The 19,295-nt window shown below is 39.8% G+C and overlaps 1 protein-coding gene across 2 annotated transcripts in view; it reads left to right on the top strand.

Moving 5' to 3' along the window:
* Window positions 1-3,990: 3,990 nt before the first annotated feature.
* Window positions 3,991-19,295, top strand: part of sppl3 (signal peptide peptidase like 3) — a 130,723-nt gene continuing 115,418 nt past the window's right edge. The window contains exon 1 of one of the 2 annotated variants that reach the window (XM_033043674.1): window positions 3,991-4,677. In XM_033043674.1, coding sequence (XP_032899565.1) covers window positions 4,655-4,677 — 23 coding nt within the window. In that variant the 5' untranslated portion in view covers window positions 3,991-4,654. The remainder of the gene's footprint in view (window positions 4,678-19,295) is intronic. The other variant, XM_033043675.1, reaches the window with a different exon arrangement.

The following is a 19,295-nucleotide window of genomic DNA, read 5'->3' as shown; positions in this document are numbered from 1 at the left end:
TTCCTAGCTTCTCAACCCCCCCCCCCTCCCCCACCCCCAAAAGAAATTGCAGTATGAATGATTGATACTGGAAATTGATAATGTTTCAGAAAAGTCAATGGAGTTATTGGCACCGTACTGTACAGTGGGATTACTGTCTACTTCCTAACCAATAAAACATAACAGATCGAAAGAAACGGGTGTTACAGGTTGAAATGTAGTAAATTAGGTGCAGAAAGGGAAATGGAGTGAAGATAAATAGTGACATCAAAAGGGAAAACAAAAAAGTATAATTTAAAAAAGCATTTAGAAATAGTTTACTACATGACTCGCAACATGAGTTTCACGGGTTTCCTTTCTGGGTCTTTTAAGATTGACTGGTGTGGTAGAAAAATAATTGTCACTGTTAATGGGGTATTTACATTGCAAAATCCCATTTTTAACTTTTAGTAGCTTGTTATGTTGCCATTGCAGTAATTTACAGTGTCCATAAATTGGCCTGATCTGAATGCACAATTTTGAAAATAACAGTGCAGTTGGTTGAGATAAGGTTACCCGGATAATTCACAGTTAAAACATAGCAACTGCCTGAAACTTTGGCAGCCGGGAAGTTTGGACAAAAGTGGAATAGGATGATGGACTTTACTAATGCCTCCCACATTACAATAATGACAGCAGTTCTAAAATCTCTTCTTTGGCAGAAAATAATTATAAATTTCCCCTTAAACCGTTCCATGATTCTATTTTTTTTTTACATTGCTTTTCAGTCAACTTTTCAGCTACCTGCTTTAGCAAATTATTATGTGGCAACATTCTGTTCGATAGTATTCCAGTAAAGAAAATAACATTGTTATAATGTTAAGAGGGTAGATATTATTTTTGCACTTTGGGCAACTTGAGGTGACGGAAAATGCTATGTAAATTCAAAAGTTTATTTTCAAGACGTTTTAAGAAATTATTTGCATGGTGACTTTTTATACAAAATAGTTGTAGATAAATGTTTTACGACCTCTTCACCTCAGATTGACATTTTTTTTCTTTTGCACACTAACAACGTCAAATTCCATGAACTCTCAATTCTTCTGCCAGCAAATTCTCAGTCACAACCTTGTACGATGGAAAACCTGTGCCATCTATTGGGAAGCCTATAGACTACCAACTAAATATCAGCAAATTGTTTTACCAATAGCTTCTCCTCTAAGAGCATTTGTTCTTTTCTTTCAATATACATCTAGAAACTCTTTTCATTTTTAAATGTGAAATATTATGGATTAGCCAGAAGTAAAGAGAAAATGCATGAGTTTTTCCACTGTAATAACATACTCTGGTATGCATATACTGTTGATTGCATAACAGTGAAAATCTCGTGTCCAAAGCTAAGTATAGAGTATACTAAAGGGAGGGGTTAAAATTGTGATTATTTTGATAACCTTTGGCAATCGGAAAGTACAAATAGTTTGGAAAGGGGTGGAGTTATGTAATAAAATGGAGAAACGAATAGCATTAAAAAAACAAAGCTAGATTTGCAACGCCTTTTCCCTTTCCAATCAATTCGACCAAGACAAAGCCATTCAGGCCATAAATGATGGCAATGTATGAGAAGAAGCTCTTCTAGACTACCTACACCAACTTCCCATTGTACACTACCTTTCATGCAGCAGACGATCCTATATATTTACTAATTGTTTGAATCCATTTTAAAGGATAGCATAAACTTTCAATTAGAAAGACACAGGTTAATCAGGACAGTCCCTATTAATGTGATTGGGGAAGATCAAGAATCTGAATGATATGTTTATTTTGAGGAGGGAAGAAAGAGGATCAGTGCAGCCAGTGCATTTGATGTTGGCTTCATGGATTTTAGCAAGGTTTTGACAAGGTTGAATATGAGGAGACAATTGTAAACACCAGGAAGATCTAAATAGTTTGGTGAATTGGATAGAAAATTGGTAAATGTGCGTATATTTATATTATGGTATATGGACACACTGATCTGTTTTGTAGTAAATGCCTACTATGTTCTGTGTGCTGAAGCAAAGCAAGAATTTCATTGTCCTATCAGCGACACATGACAATAAACTCACGAACTTGAACTTATGCAGAGAAGTGTTAGGTAATGCATTGGGGAGGAGCAAAATGACAAAATTAATACAAGATGAATGAGAACATTTAGAGTTCAAGGAAAAATATAATTGCACAGGCCTGGAGCAGAAATTTATGAGTACATTGTCAGTATTTCAAAATTGTGCCAACAGCAAAAGATTGGTTAAGCTAGAGGTGTTTTCTTTGGAATAGAGGCAGGTGGACAGAGAATAGAACATATCTATTTTCCACTGCATTCATTTAAAGTGAGTGGTAGAAATGGTTGAAAACTTCAAATTCCTCGGAGTCAATATCACCAACTTCTTCTGGACCACCCAAATTGGAGCAACAACAAAGAAAGCGCACCAACACCTCTTCTTCCTTAGAAAGCTTAGGAAATTCGGCATGTCCCTACAACTCTCACCAACGTTTACAGATGAGCCATAGAAAGCAGTTTATCAGGATGCTTCACAGCTTGGTTTGGAAACAGCTCCATACAAGACTGTAAGATATTGCAGCGAATTGTGGATGCAGCCCAGGCCATCACACAAACCAACCTCCCTCCATTGACTCCATTTATGCCTCACGACGTCTCGGCAAGGCCAGCAGCATAATCAAGGCCGACTCACACCCTGGACACTCTCTCTTCTCCACTCTCCCATCGGGCAAAAGGGATAAAAGTGTGAAAACGAACATCTCCAGATCACCTACCGTTCCCTCCGCAACTCCATGGCTAACTCGTCCCTTCCCACCCAAACCACCCCCTCCCCAGGTACCTTCCCCTGCAACCGCAGGAGATACACCTGTCGCTATACCTCCTCCCTCGACTCCATCCAAGGACCCCGACAGTCTTTTCAGGTGAGGCAGAGGTTCACTTGCACCTACTCCAACCTCATCTGCTGTATCCACTATTCCAGGTGTGGACTCCTATATATCGGCGAGACCAAGCGCAGGCTCGGTGATCATTTTGCTGAACACCCCCGCTCAATCTGTCTAAATCTATCTGATCTTCCGGTTGCTAAACATTTTAACTCCCCCTCCCATTCCCACACTGACCTTTCTGTCCTGGGCCTCCCCCATTGTCAATGAGGCCCAGCTGTATGAATATTGACTTATCTAACTTCAAGTTAACCTTGCTTTCCGTCTCTCTCCAACCCTCCCCTTCCCAGTTGATTTGTCCCCTTGATTACATTTGATCTCTGTTTACTTTGTTGTCACCTTCTCCTCGTTAACAATGGTCTATTCTACATTTTCCTTGATCTTCATCTCTTTTGATCCCTCACACTTATCTCTGTAATTCCCTCTCCCCTGATGCTCAGTAAAGAAGGGTCTCAACCCAAAACATCACCCATTCCTTCTATCCAGAGATGCTGCCTGTCCCGCTCAGTTACTCCAGCGTTTTGTCTGGAACTGAGTCATCCTACCACAACCAGAGTGCAGTTCTGAACTACTATCTACCTCATTGGTAATCCTCAAACTATCTTTGATCGGACTTTACGTTGCACAAACCCTAAACGATATTCCCTTATCATGGGTACATTGTGTACCTTCCCTTATCATGTATCTACACACTGTAAATGGCTCCATTGTAATCATGTAATGTCTTTCCACTGACTGGTCAGCACGCAACAAAAGCTTTTCACTGTACTTCGGTACAGGTGACAATAAACTAAACATTTGGCACCGCGCCCACACCCGGCATACATCGAAAATATGGGTTTGAAGGCTCTCAACTGTCACCTTTTACTGCAGAAAGCCTTTACTTGAAGAGTGTGGGTGGCTGCATGCGGCTCAATGGAAACAAGGTAAGGGGGTAAGGGGGATTTTTGACTAACATTTTCGTGATTCTGTCTGATTGATTTGGAGCCTGAGGAGGAGCAGCGGCGGTGGAGGCGCTTCATCGACGACGACGACGACGCCGGCCCTTTGGGCGCCACCCACTCGGAGTGAGAAAGGGGCGGGAACGCCAACGGCGGAGGCTGGACCGGGACAGGACCATGACTTGGTGAAAGGAGAGAGAAAGAAAGAAAGATAGCTAGCTAGATAGATAGATAGATAGAGAGAGAGAGAGAGAGAGCGCCCTGTGCGTGCAAACACCGACCGGCGTCTGCATTTGCGGAGGAATAGGATTCATTTCCCCTTTTTAATAACAAAAATATAAACGATTTTATGAGGTGAGGGGGCGAGGAAAAAGAGGGCGAAAAGAAGAACCGCTCGCCGGGCGCCTGGAGACGGCGATCGTCGGAGGTTTACCTCATTTTGCATCTGACAAAAATTGTTTTACGCTTGGTGTCGGCGAAGACGACGAGAGGGAGAGGAATATTTTTTTTTTTCCCACCCCTCTCCTGTGCACAATGAAGGCGCCTGTCCGCCATGTTACAATGCTAGCCAGGGACTGACTGGATTTTTTTTTAAATTGTTTATGTTTATTTTGTTTTTCCTTTGCTGATTTTAAAAAAACATCTTCCCGTCGAGTTTAATCTCCCCTCTTAGCCCTGGAGGGAGGGAGGAAAAGGAAGGAGGGAGGGAAGAGAGCCTGAGTTCGCAGCCGCCGCTTTGTACCTCTCTCACTCGCTCACCCCTCGGAGCTGCCATGGCGGAACCGACCTATGCATGGTGAGTCCATTTCCAAGCCCTGCACTGCTGTGTTTTGTTTTTTAATTGTTCCTTTTTACTGATGCGGAAGGCCCGGCGATCTCGGGTTGTTTTTTTTATTCCTCCTCCCTTTTCGCGGTAGGCCGTGACCGCCTCGGCCTCACGGTTTGCAGGGGGCCGGGGAAGGCACCGCCGGCGTCTGGAGGGAGCTCCTGTACCGGCTGCAAGCTGCCGGCCGCCTCTGCAACGCTCTGACCCGAGTAAAAACCCTTGAAAACAACCTCTGTGACTGCAAAATCTAGTACAGAGAGAGATTCAGGGGCTTGGGCTGCTTAGATCCCGGGCCAAGAGCAAAGAATCAATGACCCGATGGCATTGTTTTAATTTTGTTTTTAAGCCCAAATTCGTGCATGTCAATTGCTTGAAATTTAGATGGCAGCGACATGAAAATCAGATATGTGAAACAAATGCTCAGGATAATCAATACGAGCTTCTGCATTTTGAAGACTATATCATTACACCGATGTTTTCCAGGCCTACTCGGCCAGTGGCTAATTGTTGCAATCATTCGGGTTTTAAATTGCATAATGGTCTGAAGGTATTCACTTTATTGGGATTAAAGAATGATAGCACGATCACTAGTGAGTTTGTTAACATTGGATTCCATGTACTTTTTGTTGTAACTAATCCTTAAAAATTGCGACGCCACAGAACTGACATTTTACTGACAGAATTCTGTTGCCTAGATGACATGTTGGATGAGGGGTGAAACGAGTTGCATAAATATGATTTTTGAAAGAAAAGCTTTTTCTATAATCTTCCAGTTAGCATAGAATATTTTTCTTGTTTTTTACCTACTGGTCCATTGATGTATATTGAAATAATTTACAAAAATATACATCATGTTCAATTCAGTGTAGTTATTTAGTATATTGTGTAGCATGATTGTTTGCATTTAATTGGAACCAAAGGTGTTAATTTTCATTACATGTTTTGTGCAGTGAAACCTTCATAGGTCTTGTGATTGTTTTCTAATGTTTGAAAGATTAACACGGTCAGTGTCCGAATGCTTTTGAACCCATGGTTAAGCCAATTATAGAAAATAACAATTATTTTTAACTTGTATTATTGGATATACTATCCCAATACTTCCAGGTTGAGACTGTGTGATCTGGTGACTGAATAGAAGGGCGATTCGTTTTTCTCAAGGAGCTGTTTTCCTAAACTACAGGAAAATTTATTTCGTCATTGCACAATTGTTTTCATCTTGTATTGCTTTTAGAATCAGTACTTTGTGTTTCAATGCTCAAATGCTCATGTTGGTGGTGTACATTGTAGGAAAAGGGTGGCGTCAGCTGAGTCTAAGATTTTTTTTCTCGAGGGAAGGGCAAAGTAAGTTTTATTGTTTGTTTTTTTTTGCTGAGCCACCTTATTGGTCCTGGTAGTTTGTTGGCAAATTTTGCTTCTGCTGACCTAGTGCGTCAATGTTGTTATTTATTTTGATGATGTTTAACTATATCATAAAAATGCTCCATTGTAATTCACCAATGATGGTACTGAAAATTTGGAGGCATCACTTTGTAATGTGGTAGGTACATCATTTAACAAATCTACATGGCACAATCTGCTGATAACACAGGCAATGATGATAGTTGAGCTTGGATCTTATAGTTTGAATTCTTAAATTGATATTGTGATCTGTTCCATATATTGCAGGGCCTTATTTGTTGCTGCATGGTCTTTTGCGGACAAATTAGATTCTCTTGTTTTTCACCACAAAATAAAAAAAGCAGTTCCATTTTCCTACCAAAAAGTGATTATGTAAAAAAACATACTTTTCATTGAATACTCTCCTGTCTTGGTTTATCTGATTCTGCTCAACAACATCACATTTTATATTAGGATTTAAAATCCCTGATTCAAGAAACAGATGTTATCGCTGGAAAAACTCGGTGTGTCCGACAGCATCTGTGGAAGGAAATGGACAGCTGATGTTTTGGGTTTGGATTGTGGAATCCGTTTTGCACAAATTTACATATTCAACTGCATAGTAAATGGTCTCAATCTACAATTTGAATTTAGCTGAAAATAGAATTCTAATTGAAGCATAATGGTTCTTGGACAAATGCCTTTATGCTAATTAGACTATGCAGATTGTATATATCAAAATTTTACAAGGTATTCTATATCATTGTGATTTTTCAGGTTCATAATTAAGATCCTTGAATTTAGAAACATAGAAAAATAGCAGCCAGGAGTAGTCCATTCAGCCCTTTGAGCCAGCACCACCTTTCAATATGATCATGGCTGATGATCTAAAATCAGTACCCTGTTCCTGCTTTTTCCCCATATCCCTTGATTCCTTTAGCCCTTGAATTTAAATCTAACTCTCTTGACAACATCCAGTGAATTGGCCTCCACTGCCTTCTATGGCAGAGAATTCCACAGATTCACAACTCTCTGGGTGAAAAAGTTTTTCCTCATCGCAGTCCTAAATGGCCTACCCCTTATTCTTAAACTGGGACTTCTGGTTCTGGACTCCGCCAACATCGGGAACTTTTCTTCTGCATCTAGCCTGTCCAATCCTATAAGAATTTTATATGTTTCTATAAGATTCTTCTAAATTCCAGTGAATACAAACCCAGTCGACCCATTTTTTCATCATATGTCAGTCCCGCCATCCCTGGGAATTAACCTGGTGAACCTACGCTGCACCCCCTCAATAGCAATTATGCCCTTCCTCAAATTAGTAGACCAAAATTGCATACACTACTCCAGGTGCGGTCTCACCAGGGTTCTGTACTACTGGGACCACCTTGCACCTAAACTCAAATCCTCTCGCAATGAAGACCAAGATGCCATTAGCTTTCTTCACTGCCTGCTGTACCTGCATGCGTACTTTCAGTGACTGATGAACAAGCTCACCCAGGTCTCGTTGCACCTCCCCTTTTCCTAATTTGACGCCATTCAGATAATAATCTGCCTTCCTATGCTTGCCACCAAAGTGGATAACCTCACAGATGGTATCTGCTCCCGCGCCCAACCTATCCAAGTCACCCTGCAGCCTCATAGCATCCTCCTCGCAACTCACACTGCCACCCATTTGTTTCTCAATGTTTTAAATCTTCTACATCTATTTGCATTGAGATTTTGAGACTGACTGTCATTGCCTTTGGAATAAACAGAAATAATAGTAATTGAATGAACCTACCGTGTGCAATTTAAATTCAGTAAGATGATAAAAGCCTATTGAAAGGGTCAAAAGAAAACATTGATTACAGCATATATGACAGAAATTGTCTCAGTAATGGACAAAGAAAATAGATGACAAACATAGATCAGGTGGGAGTCCAGCCTGGCTAAAAGGTTTTAACATAAGTCGCAATTAATGCAAGTATTGATACTGATGGATGGAGGTACCAATAGATTAAAAATTGATTACCATTATGTGTTTATTTTCAGAAATGGACAGCTACCAGGCTCTTAGTTATTCTTGGTTTTTTTTCTCTCTCCTGGTTGTACTAATTGGACTTGATTAGCTTTAATCTAATTTATTAAAATTAACTTTGTAACATCCAAAGTCATTCATAAGAGGATCATAACCCATCACTTTGATCTGTGTTTTGGAAGCTTTTGATAAATTGAGTTTTTATATACAAGGCTATTAGTTAAACACTGGGGGATTAATTATATATCCTGTGTATGGATGATAATTGGCTAAATAGCACAGGCAGCAAGGTAAATAACCATGTGTTGGTGAAAAATCAGCCAATTAACGTTATAGCTTTCAACTTCAGATTTCCCAGTTTTTTCGATAATTTTGGATTATGATTCTTCTGACTGTTCACTGGAGCAGATCCATATTTTATTAGGCCAGTTTATCCACCCTGTCAAATGGCAATCATTGGAATGTCACTTGTCTTTGTCTCCAAATATGGTGGTATTTGCATAGTAGATATCCTTTCACCAAGCTTGCCACCTTCCAAATGCCTCTCCTTGACAAAACTAGCTCTTGGCCATTCCTCTGAGAAATATAATTTTTTTTTGCATGAACAGCCAGTCCTGCCATTCAGCAATCTAACACTGAGAGATTTTGCTTTGGTGTAATGGAATCAGTTTATTGTCATATGTATCAAGATATTTTTATTTGCATGCTATATTGCAAATCATACCATGCACAAGTGCAATCAAAACATACACAAATACAAAAGGTAGTGCAAAGAGAAAAAATATCAGAGTGCAGATTAGTGGTACAGAGAAAGTGCAAGATTCTTAATGAGGTAGTTTGGGAGATCAGGAGTACATGCAAGCTTACGGGACAACATTTAGTATTCTGATAATGTTGAGGCTCTAAGGTGCTGGTGAGGCTGCATTTGGAATATTGTGAGCAATTTTGGACTCCATATCTGAGGAAGGTTGTGTTGGCCTTGGAGAGGGTCCAGATGAGGTTTAGAAGAATGATCCCAGGAATGAGCAGGTTAACCCATGATGAGCGTTTGTCAGGACTGGGCCTGTACTCGCTGGAGTTTATAAGAATGTGGACTGCTGGATGGTGGAAGATCTTGCTGAATGAGATCCTGGAAAAGATTGAGATCACTGACTCAGCCTGCGCCTCCTAAACGGGATGTGAATTTTGTGAACGTAATTTGGCAAAAAATACTAGTCAACAATTAAAGGATGTAATTAAGCTGGAAATGGTGCTGAAAAGATTCAAGAGGAATGTACCAGGGCGGGAGGGCCAGTTATAAGGCGAGACTGAGTTAGAGTGGGATTTTCTTCCCTGGAGTGTACTAGATTGAGGGTTGACCTTCACAGAGTTATTTGAAATCGGGGTCCAGTTGAGGGTATGATGAAGGGTCTCGACCCTAGACGTCACCCATTCCTTTTCTCTGTAGATGCTGCCTGACCCGCTGAGTAACTCCAGCATTTTGTGTCTATTGTGTCATTCGTGTGGCACTGGAAATAAATGTGACGTACAAAAGGTGCATGGTCATACTCTTCTCTCCAGGAAGGGGAGCCTGAAAGTAGAGGGCACAGATTTATGGTGAGAGGGGGAAGATTTTAAAAGTACCTGAGGGGAAACATTTTCAGAGGGTGGTGAGTATATGAAACAAGCATCCTTTAAATGAAACGGCTATTTAAAAGTGAGTACATGGAGGGATTTGGCCAAATGTAGGCAAATGGGACCTGCTCAGGTAGATATCTTGGTTGGCACGGGTGAGTTCGTCTGTTGGGCCTGTTTCTGCTCTGTAGGACTCTGAAGGCAAACTATGTCTCTTATTTTTAATATTTTCATACTTTCAAATTCTTACTTGCTCATACACGTTTAACATGGAATTCTCTGCGATATTACTCATCCATAAATGAGTCTATTCTTTGTGTCCTAAAGCAGGAAATAGCCACGTTTTTCCTTGACAATCAACTGAAAGGAAGGAACTTGTGTTGTTAGCAAGCCTTCATGATTTCCCACTCACCAATATATCCAATGTGGCATGGAATTTGCCACTGGTTCAATGGGGATGAATTTGGGAGGTAGGCAGACTCATTATAAGGTGAATGATGAGTTCAAAAGATCTGGCCAATTGTTCCTTGTTCCATTGCCTCATTCTTTCACCTTGCATTATCATCCACTTTTGCCTTTTAATTGCAATTGCCCTCCACCCCTTTTGCATATTTTACTCCGTAATTCTTGCTTTATCCCAGCTCCATTGCTCTTTTTCTGCATCCTAAAGTCCTTAACTTTTCCTATTTCAGATGAAAGCCCATTGGTCAGAAATGTTAACTTCTGTCTTGTCTGTTTCCTTACAGTAGACAAAAATTTAGTTTATTGTTGTCGCGTGTACCGAGGTACAGCAAAAAGCTTCTTGTCATTATTTATGTGTTTGGACATATTTTTATTGCAGTTATTTTCTAAGGTCATGTGATAGGAGCAGAATTACACCATTCGGCCCATCAAGTCTACTCAGCCATTCAATCATGACTAATCTATCTCCCTCCTAACCCTATTCTCCTTCCTTCTCCCCATAACCCTGACACCCGTACTAATCAAGAATCTATCTATCTCTGCTGTAAAAAATATCCATTGACTTGGCCTCCACAGGCTTCTGTTTAACATTATTCTGATCTGGGAGGATATTTTGATGAAAGTTTGATGTGATTCATTTAGTAGTTACATTTCAAGCTGGTTGCTATACAGATAAAGCATAACGGTTTGCCTTCTTCAACACTGTCCGCGAAATCTACTTCCTACACTGGCTTAAAACATTTGTTTCTTTTTCATACAATTCACTAATGTCATTGTCATCTACAAAATGAATGTCACGTCTGGGAACAGTTACTGGAGCAGCAATCTGAGTTCTGGACCACTGATCCAGAGATATGAATTAATATTCTACCATGGCAGCTGGGGAATTCAAGTAAGTCAATCAGGAATTAGAGCTCATTTCTCATGGTATCAGTGAAGCGACCATTTGTCATTTTTAAAACTTCACCTGATTCACTGATATCCTTCAGGATAGAAAACCTTCCATCCGAGCCCAGACTGGTCTACGTGTGACTCTGGACCCATCCCCTTGAGTTGAATCTCAACTTACTCCTTGGTTCATGGGGAAATCTGTATGGGCTGTAGATACCGACCTTGCCAGTGATGTTCACGTCCTTAGAGTGGCAGAGACAGCCGGTAATGCAACAACCCGTTATTGTGCAGAGTGATCACAAGCCCGCCATGTGCATTCATCACAATGGCAGATGTTTGACACCATAACAGTTTGATACTGTACACATTGCGTGTTTTATGTCCAGTCTGCCACAGTTAACGTGCGTTCAGTGTATAATCATTGCCCCATCCCTCCCCCGATGCATGACTGCTGAGGTTAAAGGGTATTGTGCACTGGATTACATCTCTGCTGAAGCTATGATGTGAGACACTAAAGAATTTATTCACTGTGAAATTTTGAAAGGTGCATATGACCTGTAAAAGAGGTGCCTGTGGCTTGCATGGCATGGCCACTGTCTATTCTAAGTAATAGTTCCCACTTCTTGCCACTAAATAACATGTTTCCTCCTCCATTTCTGCTGTCCCACTCTGTACTCTTCCTCTCATGATCTAACATTAGCTTATTTGCAATCCTATTGTGGTTGGTACCTCTGCTGAGCATCTGGTCTGCATTTTCTTCTTTTTCTACATACAGAGTCAAGAGTGTTTTATTGTCATATGTCCTAGATAGACAATGAAATTCTTACTTGCTGCAGCACAACAGAATATGTAACGCTGTTACTATATCCAGCCTGCTACAAAAAAATTTCCTTGAAATCTTTTTCTTGTTTTTTTTAAACCATTGAGGTAAAAACATTAGAATTCCCTTTTTTTAAAGAAAAATCAGTCTTGGCATTATTTAATAGCACTGAAAATCAACAAGTGGCTAATGTCAGGAATGCGAAATAAAAGTAGTAAGTGCTGCAACCATTCAGCAAGCCTGATGCTGCCTAACCTGCTGACTGTTTCCAGCAGCTCCTGATTTTACTTGATAAAGATTACCTAATTAACATCTTTGTGTTTAAAACTTGGCACCAACCTGAGTAAAACGGCTTTGGCTCTTGGGTTGGGTTTCATTTTGTGTCTAAAAATAATAATATAGATTCAGCTTGGAAATCACTTTCTCCAAGTAGAAGGCTTTAATAGTTTTACATATCTGGTGTACTGTTTTTCAGTTATTTATATTTTTGTCCACCGTACAAATACTCAAATTCCACTTATTTTTGGTCCCCAGCATGTCCCCTCTGAGAAGGGACGAGTAAGAAGAGATTTGTATCTAGATTCCAACTACTCTTCAGATAACTCCAAAGAGATAACCTAGCTTCAATGAACATACACTTGTGTTTCTCTTTCTCTTGAAATTATCTTGCTTTGTTACATAATTGTTCAGCACGTTGACTTCACTGCCTTGCCTCAGATGTATTTAACCCCTATGAGGTTAAATCCTAAAAATTGTATGAAAAAAGGTTGTAATTTGATGTTACATTATTGCATTAAAAGTGGTTGGCACATGGTAACCAGCAAGTGGTTCGCAAATAGTAACCAACAAGATCTTTGTAATATACCTCGCTTTTCTTACTCTATTTCCCAAGCTAAATTGTTATGTCATTTACCATTGTGGATTTTCTGATGCCATTTGTATCTTTTAGCTTGTTGAATTAGTTCAAATAGTGCAGCAACCTATCTTCTTGTGCATTCTCTCCAGCACCCCACTCCATATACAAACTGTTCCTCCAATTCTTGTTCCTTATGCTTTCGTGCCTACCCTGTCTTTGCTTCGAAGTTATTCGTTGGTTGTACTATATTTATGAACTATATTAAGTAAGCTTATTGTTTCGATCATGAGCAGTAATGATTTCAGCTATTGGGGCTCTTTTATTAGGTTGGAATTCTTCCTTGCATTTAGTTTTGCTTTTAATTTAATTATTTGTATACATTTTTGATTAACTGACTTAATGATTCTCCTTTGTGTTCCTTTTAGCTTGTAATTTTCTTGTCTGGGTGGTGCTTGATATCTTGCCTCCAGCATCGGGAGTGTTTAATTGTCACTTGTATCAGCAACGTATCAGTAATTTGTGCTTGTTGCAGCTTTACAGTCCAATTAAAGCAATAATGCACAAACAAATATACAATAAATTAATAAAAAATACTAAGATAACCCAACCATAATTGTGCAAAAAAAACTCAGAGTTTGTAAGTGCAACCAAAACAAAGTCCATAATAGATCATAATTGCTGAGGTAGGCTTGTGGTTAGTGTTGTGCAGTGCTCAAGAGCCTGATGGTTGCTGGAAATAAGCTGTTCTTGAACCTGGAGGTCACAGTTTTTGAGCTCCTGTACCTTCTTTCCAGTGGTAGTAGCGAGACGAGAGTGTACCCATGGTGCTGTGGGATTTGATGATATTAGCTGCCTTTTTGTTTCACCCGACGCCCGAGTTCCATCTTCACGGCAAGAGGGCCCTGAAAATCATCGGACTGGCTGCAAGGCCACAAATGGGCCCCGACCTCGGGTGTTTCACAGAGGAAGAGACTTAACTTTCTGGTGCCTTTCCCCACTGGAAATTTTTGATTCTGCTGAGGGGTGACGTTTGTGTTGAACTCTATAATGTGTTGTGTCCATTTTCTTTATATTTTTTTTAACCTTTTTCTATGGTTTGTATGGAAACTTATTATCTATTTTATGTAAAGCACTTTGGTGTCAATGCGAGTTGACTTAAAACGTGATATATAAATAAAACCTACTTACTTACTTACTTTTTATAGCAGTGCCTTGTGTATATCCCTCAATTGTGGGGAGGTCAGTACCCATGATGGAGCGGGCAATGTCTACCTCTTTCTGCAGCCATCTTTAGTACAAAATACCTATTGCATATAATGCGTTGTTTAAATCCCCATAGGATCAGCAGCAGTGGCAAAGGGAATCTAATTATGTGTGAAATCTGTGAATTGTGTGTTTTTTCTTTTTTTATTGCAGTCTTTACTAAGCAAAAGGGTACGGACCCTGCAAACTGACGTGGATACTCTATTGTAGTCTTGGCAAGGAAAAAGATGCTGCTGCCAAAGATTTTTACAGTGTCAGATTTAGCTCTGATGTTTCAGATGTGTCTTGCAAAATTCTATTCTATCCTTTCAGTTGCAGCTCATAGCAGCCTGTATTTTGGAAGCAGTGTTGTGCTGTACTGAGAGAAAATCCAGTAACGCCAATTTTTGGTTTGAAAATTAGAAATCGCTAGCTGATATCCACTCTTAAATGCTGCAAGGGAGCAAGAATCTACATAATGAAGATAGGCACAAAAAGCTGGAGTAACTCAGTGGGTCAGGCAGCATTTCTGGAGAAAAGGAATGGGTGACATTTCGGGTTGTGATCCGTCTTCAGACTTAGTCAGGGGGGAAAGAAACGAGAGATATAGATGGCACATAGAGCAAATGCATGAAAGATATGCAAAAAACACCGATCATCAAGGTAAGGTGAAGCCCACAATGATCCATTGTTGGATGTGGGGTAGATGATAACGAGTTATACAGACAGTGAAACTCAACTTCACCTTTCCTTGATCACCGTTGCATTTTGCATCTCTTTCATTCATTTGTTCTATGTGCCTTGTATATCTCTCGTTTCCCTTTCCCCTGACTCTCAGTCTGAAGAAGGGTCTCGACCCGAAATGTCCCCTGTTTTTCTCCAGAGATGCTGTCTGACTTTTTTTCATTTTGGCACTTTCTAGGAAACTATAAATGTATCTGCAAACTGAACTGATAATCTGTAGGCAGACCAGCAGACAATATCAGTTGGAAGTTTATCAAATGCATGAAAGATGTGCTTTTCCACATGTTTAATGTTGAACACAAAAATGTAATTTCTCTGGCTTTTAAAGATTTTATTCAATCCTGTTGCAATCAGAGTTTGGATTTGGTGCCGCACAAAACCATGAGAATTCTCCTGGCTGGCTATACTCTTGCCTATGTAGTCATACTGATAGAGTTAACTGCAAGAGTTTCTCTGTTCGCCTTGCACAATTGTCTCTGGACTCTGTCAAATGTGTGTCATTTGTTCCTTTCCACCCTCCTACCCCCAAAACTACATTTGACGTTTGCATGCATGCACAAGTTCCCTGTGTATGCTGACTACACCTACCACACCTATAGTGTATCTATATTGTAAGATTACATCATAATAATAATAATACATTTTATTTATGGGCGCCTTTCAAGAGCCTCAAGGACACCGTACAAAAATTTAGCAGGTAGACGAAAAACATGTAAGGGGAATTAAATAAATAGTAGAGACATGACTAGTACACCCTCTGCACAAAGATGACTTGCGATTCTTTTCTTAAGTGGGAAAAATATTGTAAAGACCAAATGACTTGCTTTCCGCCTCCACTGCCAATTACAATTCCTCCCAGGCACTCTGGTTGAGCCCTGTTGTTTGCGGATTTTCTGTCTCCGTCACAATGACCGTGTTTCAGTGCCAATCACTACCCTTGCCATCGCATGTCTACTCCTGAAATTCTCCATCTGTTATAACATCTTCAAATAAGGTTGTGCTTTATTAGCCAGCCTCCCACTATCCACCCTCTATTAACTCGCGTTCATCCAAAACTTGCGGCTCATTTTTTCCTTGATTCCTTTTGCAAGGGTGATCTTAATATAGCCTCCAAAAATAAGGTGAATGATGGATTCGTAGTCATATATCACGGATACATGCCCTATGGCGCAACTCATCCATGCCCACCAGGATGTCCCATATAAGACAGTCCCATATAAGACAGTCCCATTTGTCCGCATCTGGACCATATCTCTAAACCTTCCATGTACTAGCACTAGTAACAGTTTTGATGTTTAGCTTAAACTTCTGAAATTTGCTGTAGTTTCACAATGGAAAAACAGCAATTGCTAATAGTCGTGCTGTCATGGTAAGACACAATCCAGCTTCAGATCTAACTTTTTAAAAACAAGACATGAAACAAAAATGAGTCTGGAATGGAGTTTGAGTTCATTTCCATTTATGACATATCCTTTATACACTTCCTTTCTACCAGCAAATCGAGTGAACAAAACATTTTCTCAGACAGTGCTTATTAATTAGTCATTTCATTCTCAGCCACTTTGTGTAGAATCTGTAATTGACAATAAATTAATTTTACTTGGGGTTGTTGCATACTGTGCATTCAGAGAGTATTCAGACCCTTTCACTTTTTCCACATTTTCTTAGGTTACAGCCTTATTTTAAAATGGATTAAATTCTTTTTTTTTTAATCAATCTACACACAATATCCCAGAATGAAGAAGCGAAAACAGGTGTTTAGAAATGTTTGCAAAGTAATTAAAAAGAAATAACTGAAATATCATATTATAGACAATTGTTCAGAAATCTGAGATTTAGCAGGAGTGAGCATTTATCAGGTATGCAAAAAAAAAAAGCTGCCCTGTCAGAGTTCTGTAGATAAAGTGACCACGAGCAGAGTTTCATTACTATTGGATCTGTTTTAGGACAATTTTTTTTAAATCACTCTTGGGTTGGAAAATTCAAGCATGATATGCCTTTTCTGAGACTGATAACAACAGCAGTAGTGGCTGCTTCTTGATAAATCTCATAATATTGGTATGCTGACATCACAAATGGCAACCAGTGCCCTGAAATAGCCAATTTACAAAAGTGCAGGATAGCTTTATACAGAGATCTAACTCTTAATCTTTTGCTTTGAGTACACTTGATCTTTTTCACAAGATGGGTGATTGTATTTGGCGTGTGTTCATAGTTTGCAATCAGTAACAGTTTGCAAACTATCAAATTGTAAAATGTTGTCTTTCCACCACTGATGTTAGTGAGGTGCTTTAGGTAGGAATTTTATTGTTTCTCTGTCTCTTGGCTGATGAAAAATAAATAAATAGATAAATATATGCATGTATTTGTAGATAATCTCAGCAAGGTATTTCTTAAATTGACCAAATAAGGCTCATTTGCAGAGTCTGTGGGATGTTTATGGATGTCCTAATGTCATCAGGCAGTTAGTACCATAGCAAAAAGTGTTTGATTAGTACTACACCCACCCAGGGAAGGAGGGTGGGTGTTAATAGAAGAGCTCTTGTAATCCTTATTATTTGATTTTTCTCATTTAATATTTTATGCTTTCAAAGACTGTAGCTGATCTAGGTCCTTTGTATTGAAAGTTGCCGCGTGCAATATTTAACAAAGCCAACGTGCTTCCATCCAGAAAACGGCTGTGAAGACAGTTTAATCGACTTTCGCACATTTAGAAATAACCAAAAGTGAAATAGTACAAAGCATATGTTGAAAAAATAAAAGTATCTTGTACATCTGCTTTAAACATTTTTTCTCTCGCCTTAAAGCTATGCCCTCTGGCCTTTGAAAATTCCACAGTGGGTTCTAAAGGTTCTGACTGTCTACCCAATCTATGCCTCTTATAATTTTATAAACTTCTCATGTCTTCCTTCAAGCATCAATGCTCCAGAGGAATCGATCTAAGTTTGTCTAATCTCTCCATATAGCTTGTATCCAGGCAACGGTCTGGTAAACCTCTTCTGCACCCTTTCCAAAGCCTCCACATTGCTCCTAATTGCACATGATACTCCAAATACAGCCTAACCCAAGTTTTATAAAGCTGCAAAAGTACTTCCTGGCTTTTGTACGATACCTTGACCGATGAAGACAAGCATATCATACAACACCTTTACCAGTCATTTGCACAGGATTCCTAAATACTGGCATGCCGGGACACCTTGATGTCACTTTTAGTCAAATGTAACCTTGCCGTCTGAAGAAGGGTCTCGACCCGAAACGTCACCTTTTCCTTCGCTCTATAGATGCTGCCTCACCCGCTGAGTTTCTACAGCATTTTTATCTACCTTCGATTTTTCCAGCATCTGCAGTTCCTTCTTAAACAACTTGCCGTCAAGGGCAGTCACTCACCCTCTGAAATTCACCTCTTTGGTCCATATTTGGACCGGGGCTGTAATGAGTGTTTCTGGTGAAGCACAAACTTTGCCATCAGTGAATAGGTACATTGTAATTAATTTAATTTTAGTTTGGTTTAGTTTATTGTCATGTGCACCAAAGTACAATTAAAATATTTTGTTGTGTGCAAACCAGTCAGCAGGGAGACAATAGATTATTGCAATTGAGCCATCCACAGTGTACAGATACATGAAAAAGGGAATAACATTTAGTGCAAGATACTCCAGTAAACTCTGATTAAAGATAGTCCGGGGGTCTCCTGTGAAGTAGATAGTAGCTCAGGACTGCTCTCTAGTTGTTGAAAGGATGGTTCAACTGCCTGATAACAGCTGGGTAAACTGTCCCTGAATTGGATGGTCAACAATCACTGGTCATGTTTGAGAGTAGACGGATTGATTAGAAGATAATTAGCTGGATTGGATTTGTCTTTTTGTGAAGAGGACATCCAGGACAGTTTTCCGCACTGTTGGATAGATGCCGGCATTGTAACTGTACTAGTGCAGCCTGGATAGAGGCATTGCTAGTTCTGAAACACTGTGTCTTCATTTCTGCAACTGGGATGTTGTCTAGTCCTGTAGCCTTTGTTGTATCCCTTGCTCTCTTGATCAAATTTTCCATGTTGGGGTCTGTTGTAACCAGGCAGTCCATGGTACTGCTGCCCCAGGGCTCCAGGGATCAGCTTCGATGTTGATCATGGGTGTTGCTTGTGCGAAGTTTGCACGATTTTAATGGTTCAATGGTGCTTTTATTGTGCAAAGCGCAATCGCACATTGAAATTATTTGTTTGCGTACAGCCCAGCAGAGTATTGCCATACCCAAGCATATTCCTGATTAGCAAATTGTACAGAAATAGTCTACTGATCCTGCATGCAAGAAGCGCCATGTTTTAGCACCATTTTCAATTTGCAGTTCACGTTTTGGGTATTATCAGCGGAGAATCTGTTTTCCAGGAATGGGTGATGTTTTGGGTCGAGACCCTTCTTGTCTAGTTTCCTCTTCTAAAGATGAGCCAGTAGGTTAACTGACCTCTGTAAATCCCCACTGTAAAAGAAGCAAAAGGCGAAATTGGTGGATGTGTGAAAATAAATAAACTGCAGGGTAACTAGGAATAAGGTGAAAAGAAATTAACC

The sequence above is a fragment of the Amblyraja radiata genome, chromosome 25 (genome assembly GCF_010909765.2).
Source record: "Amblyraja radiata isolate CabotCenter1 chromosome 25, sAmbRad1.1.pri, whole genome shotgun sequence".
NCBI lineage: Eukaryota > Metazoa > Chordata > Chondrichthyes > Rajiformes > Rajidae > Amblyraja > Amblyraja radiata.
This window is presented reverse-complemented; position numbering and strand designations above follow the sequence as displayed.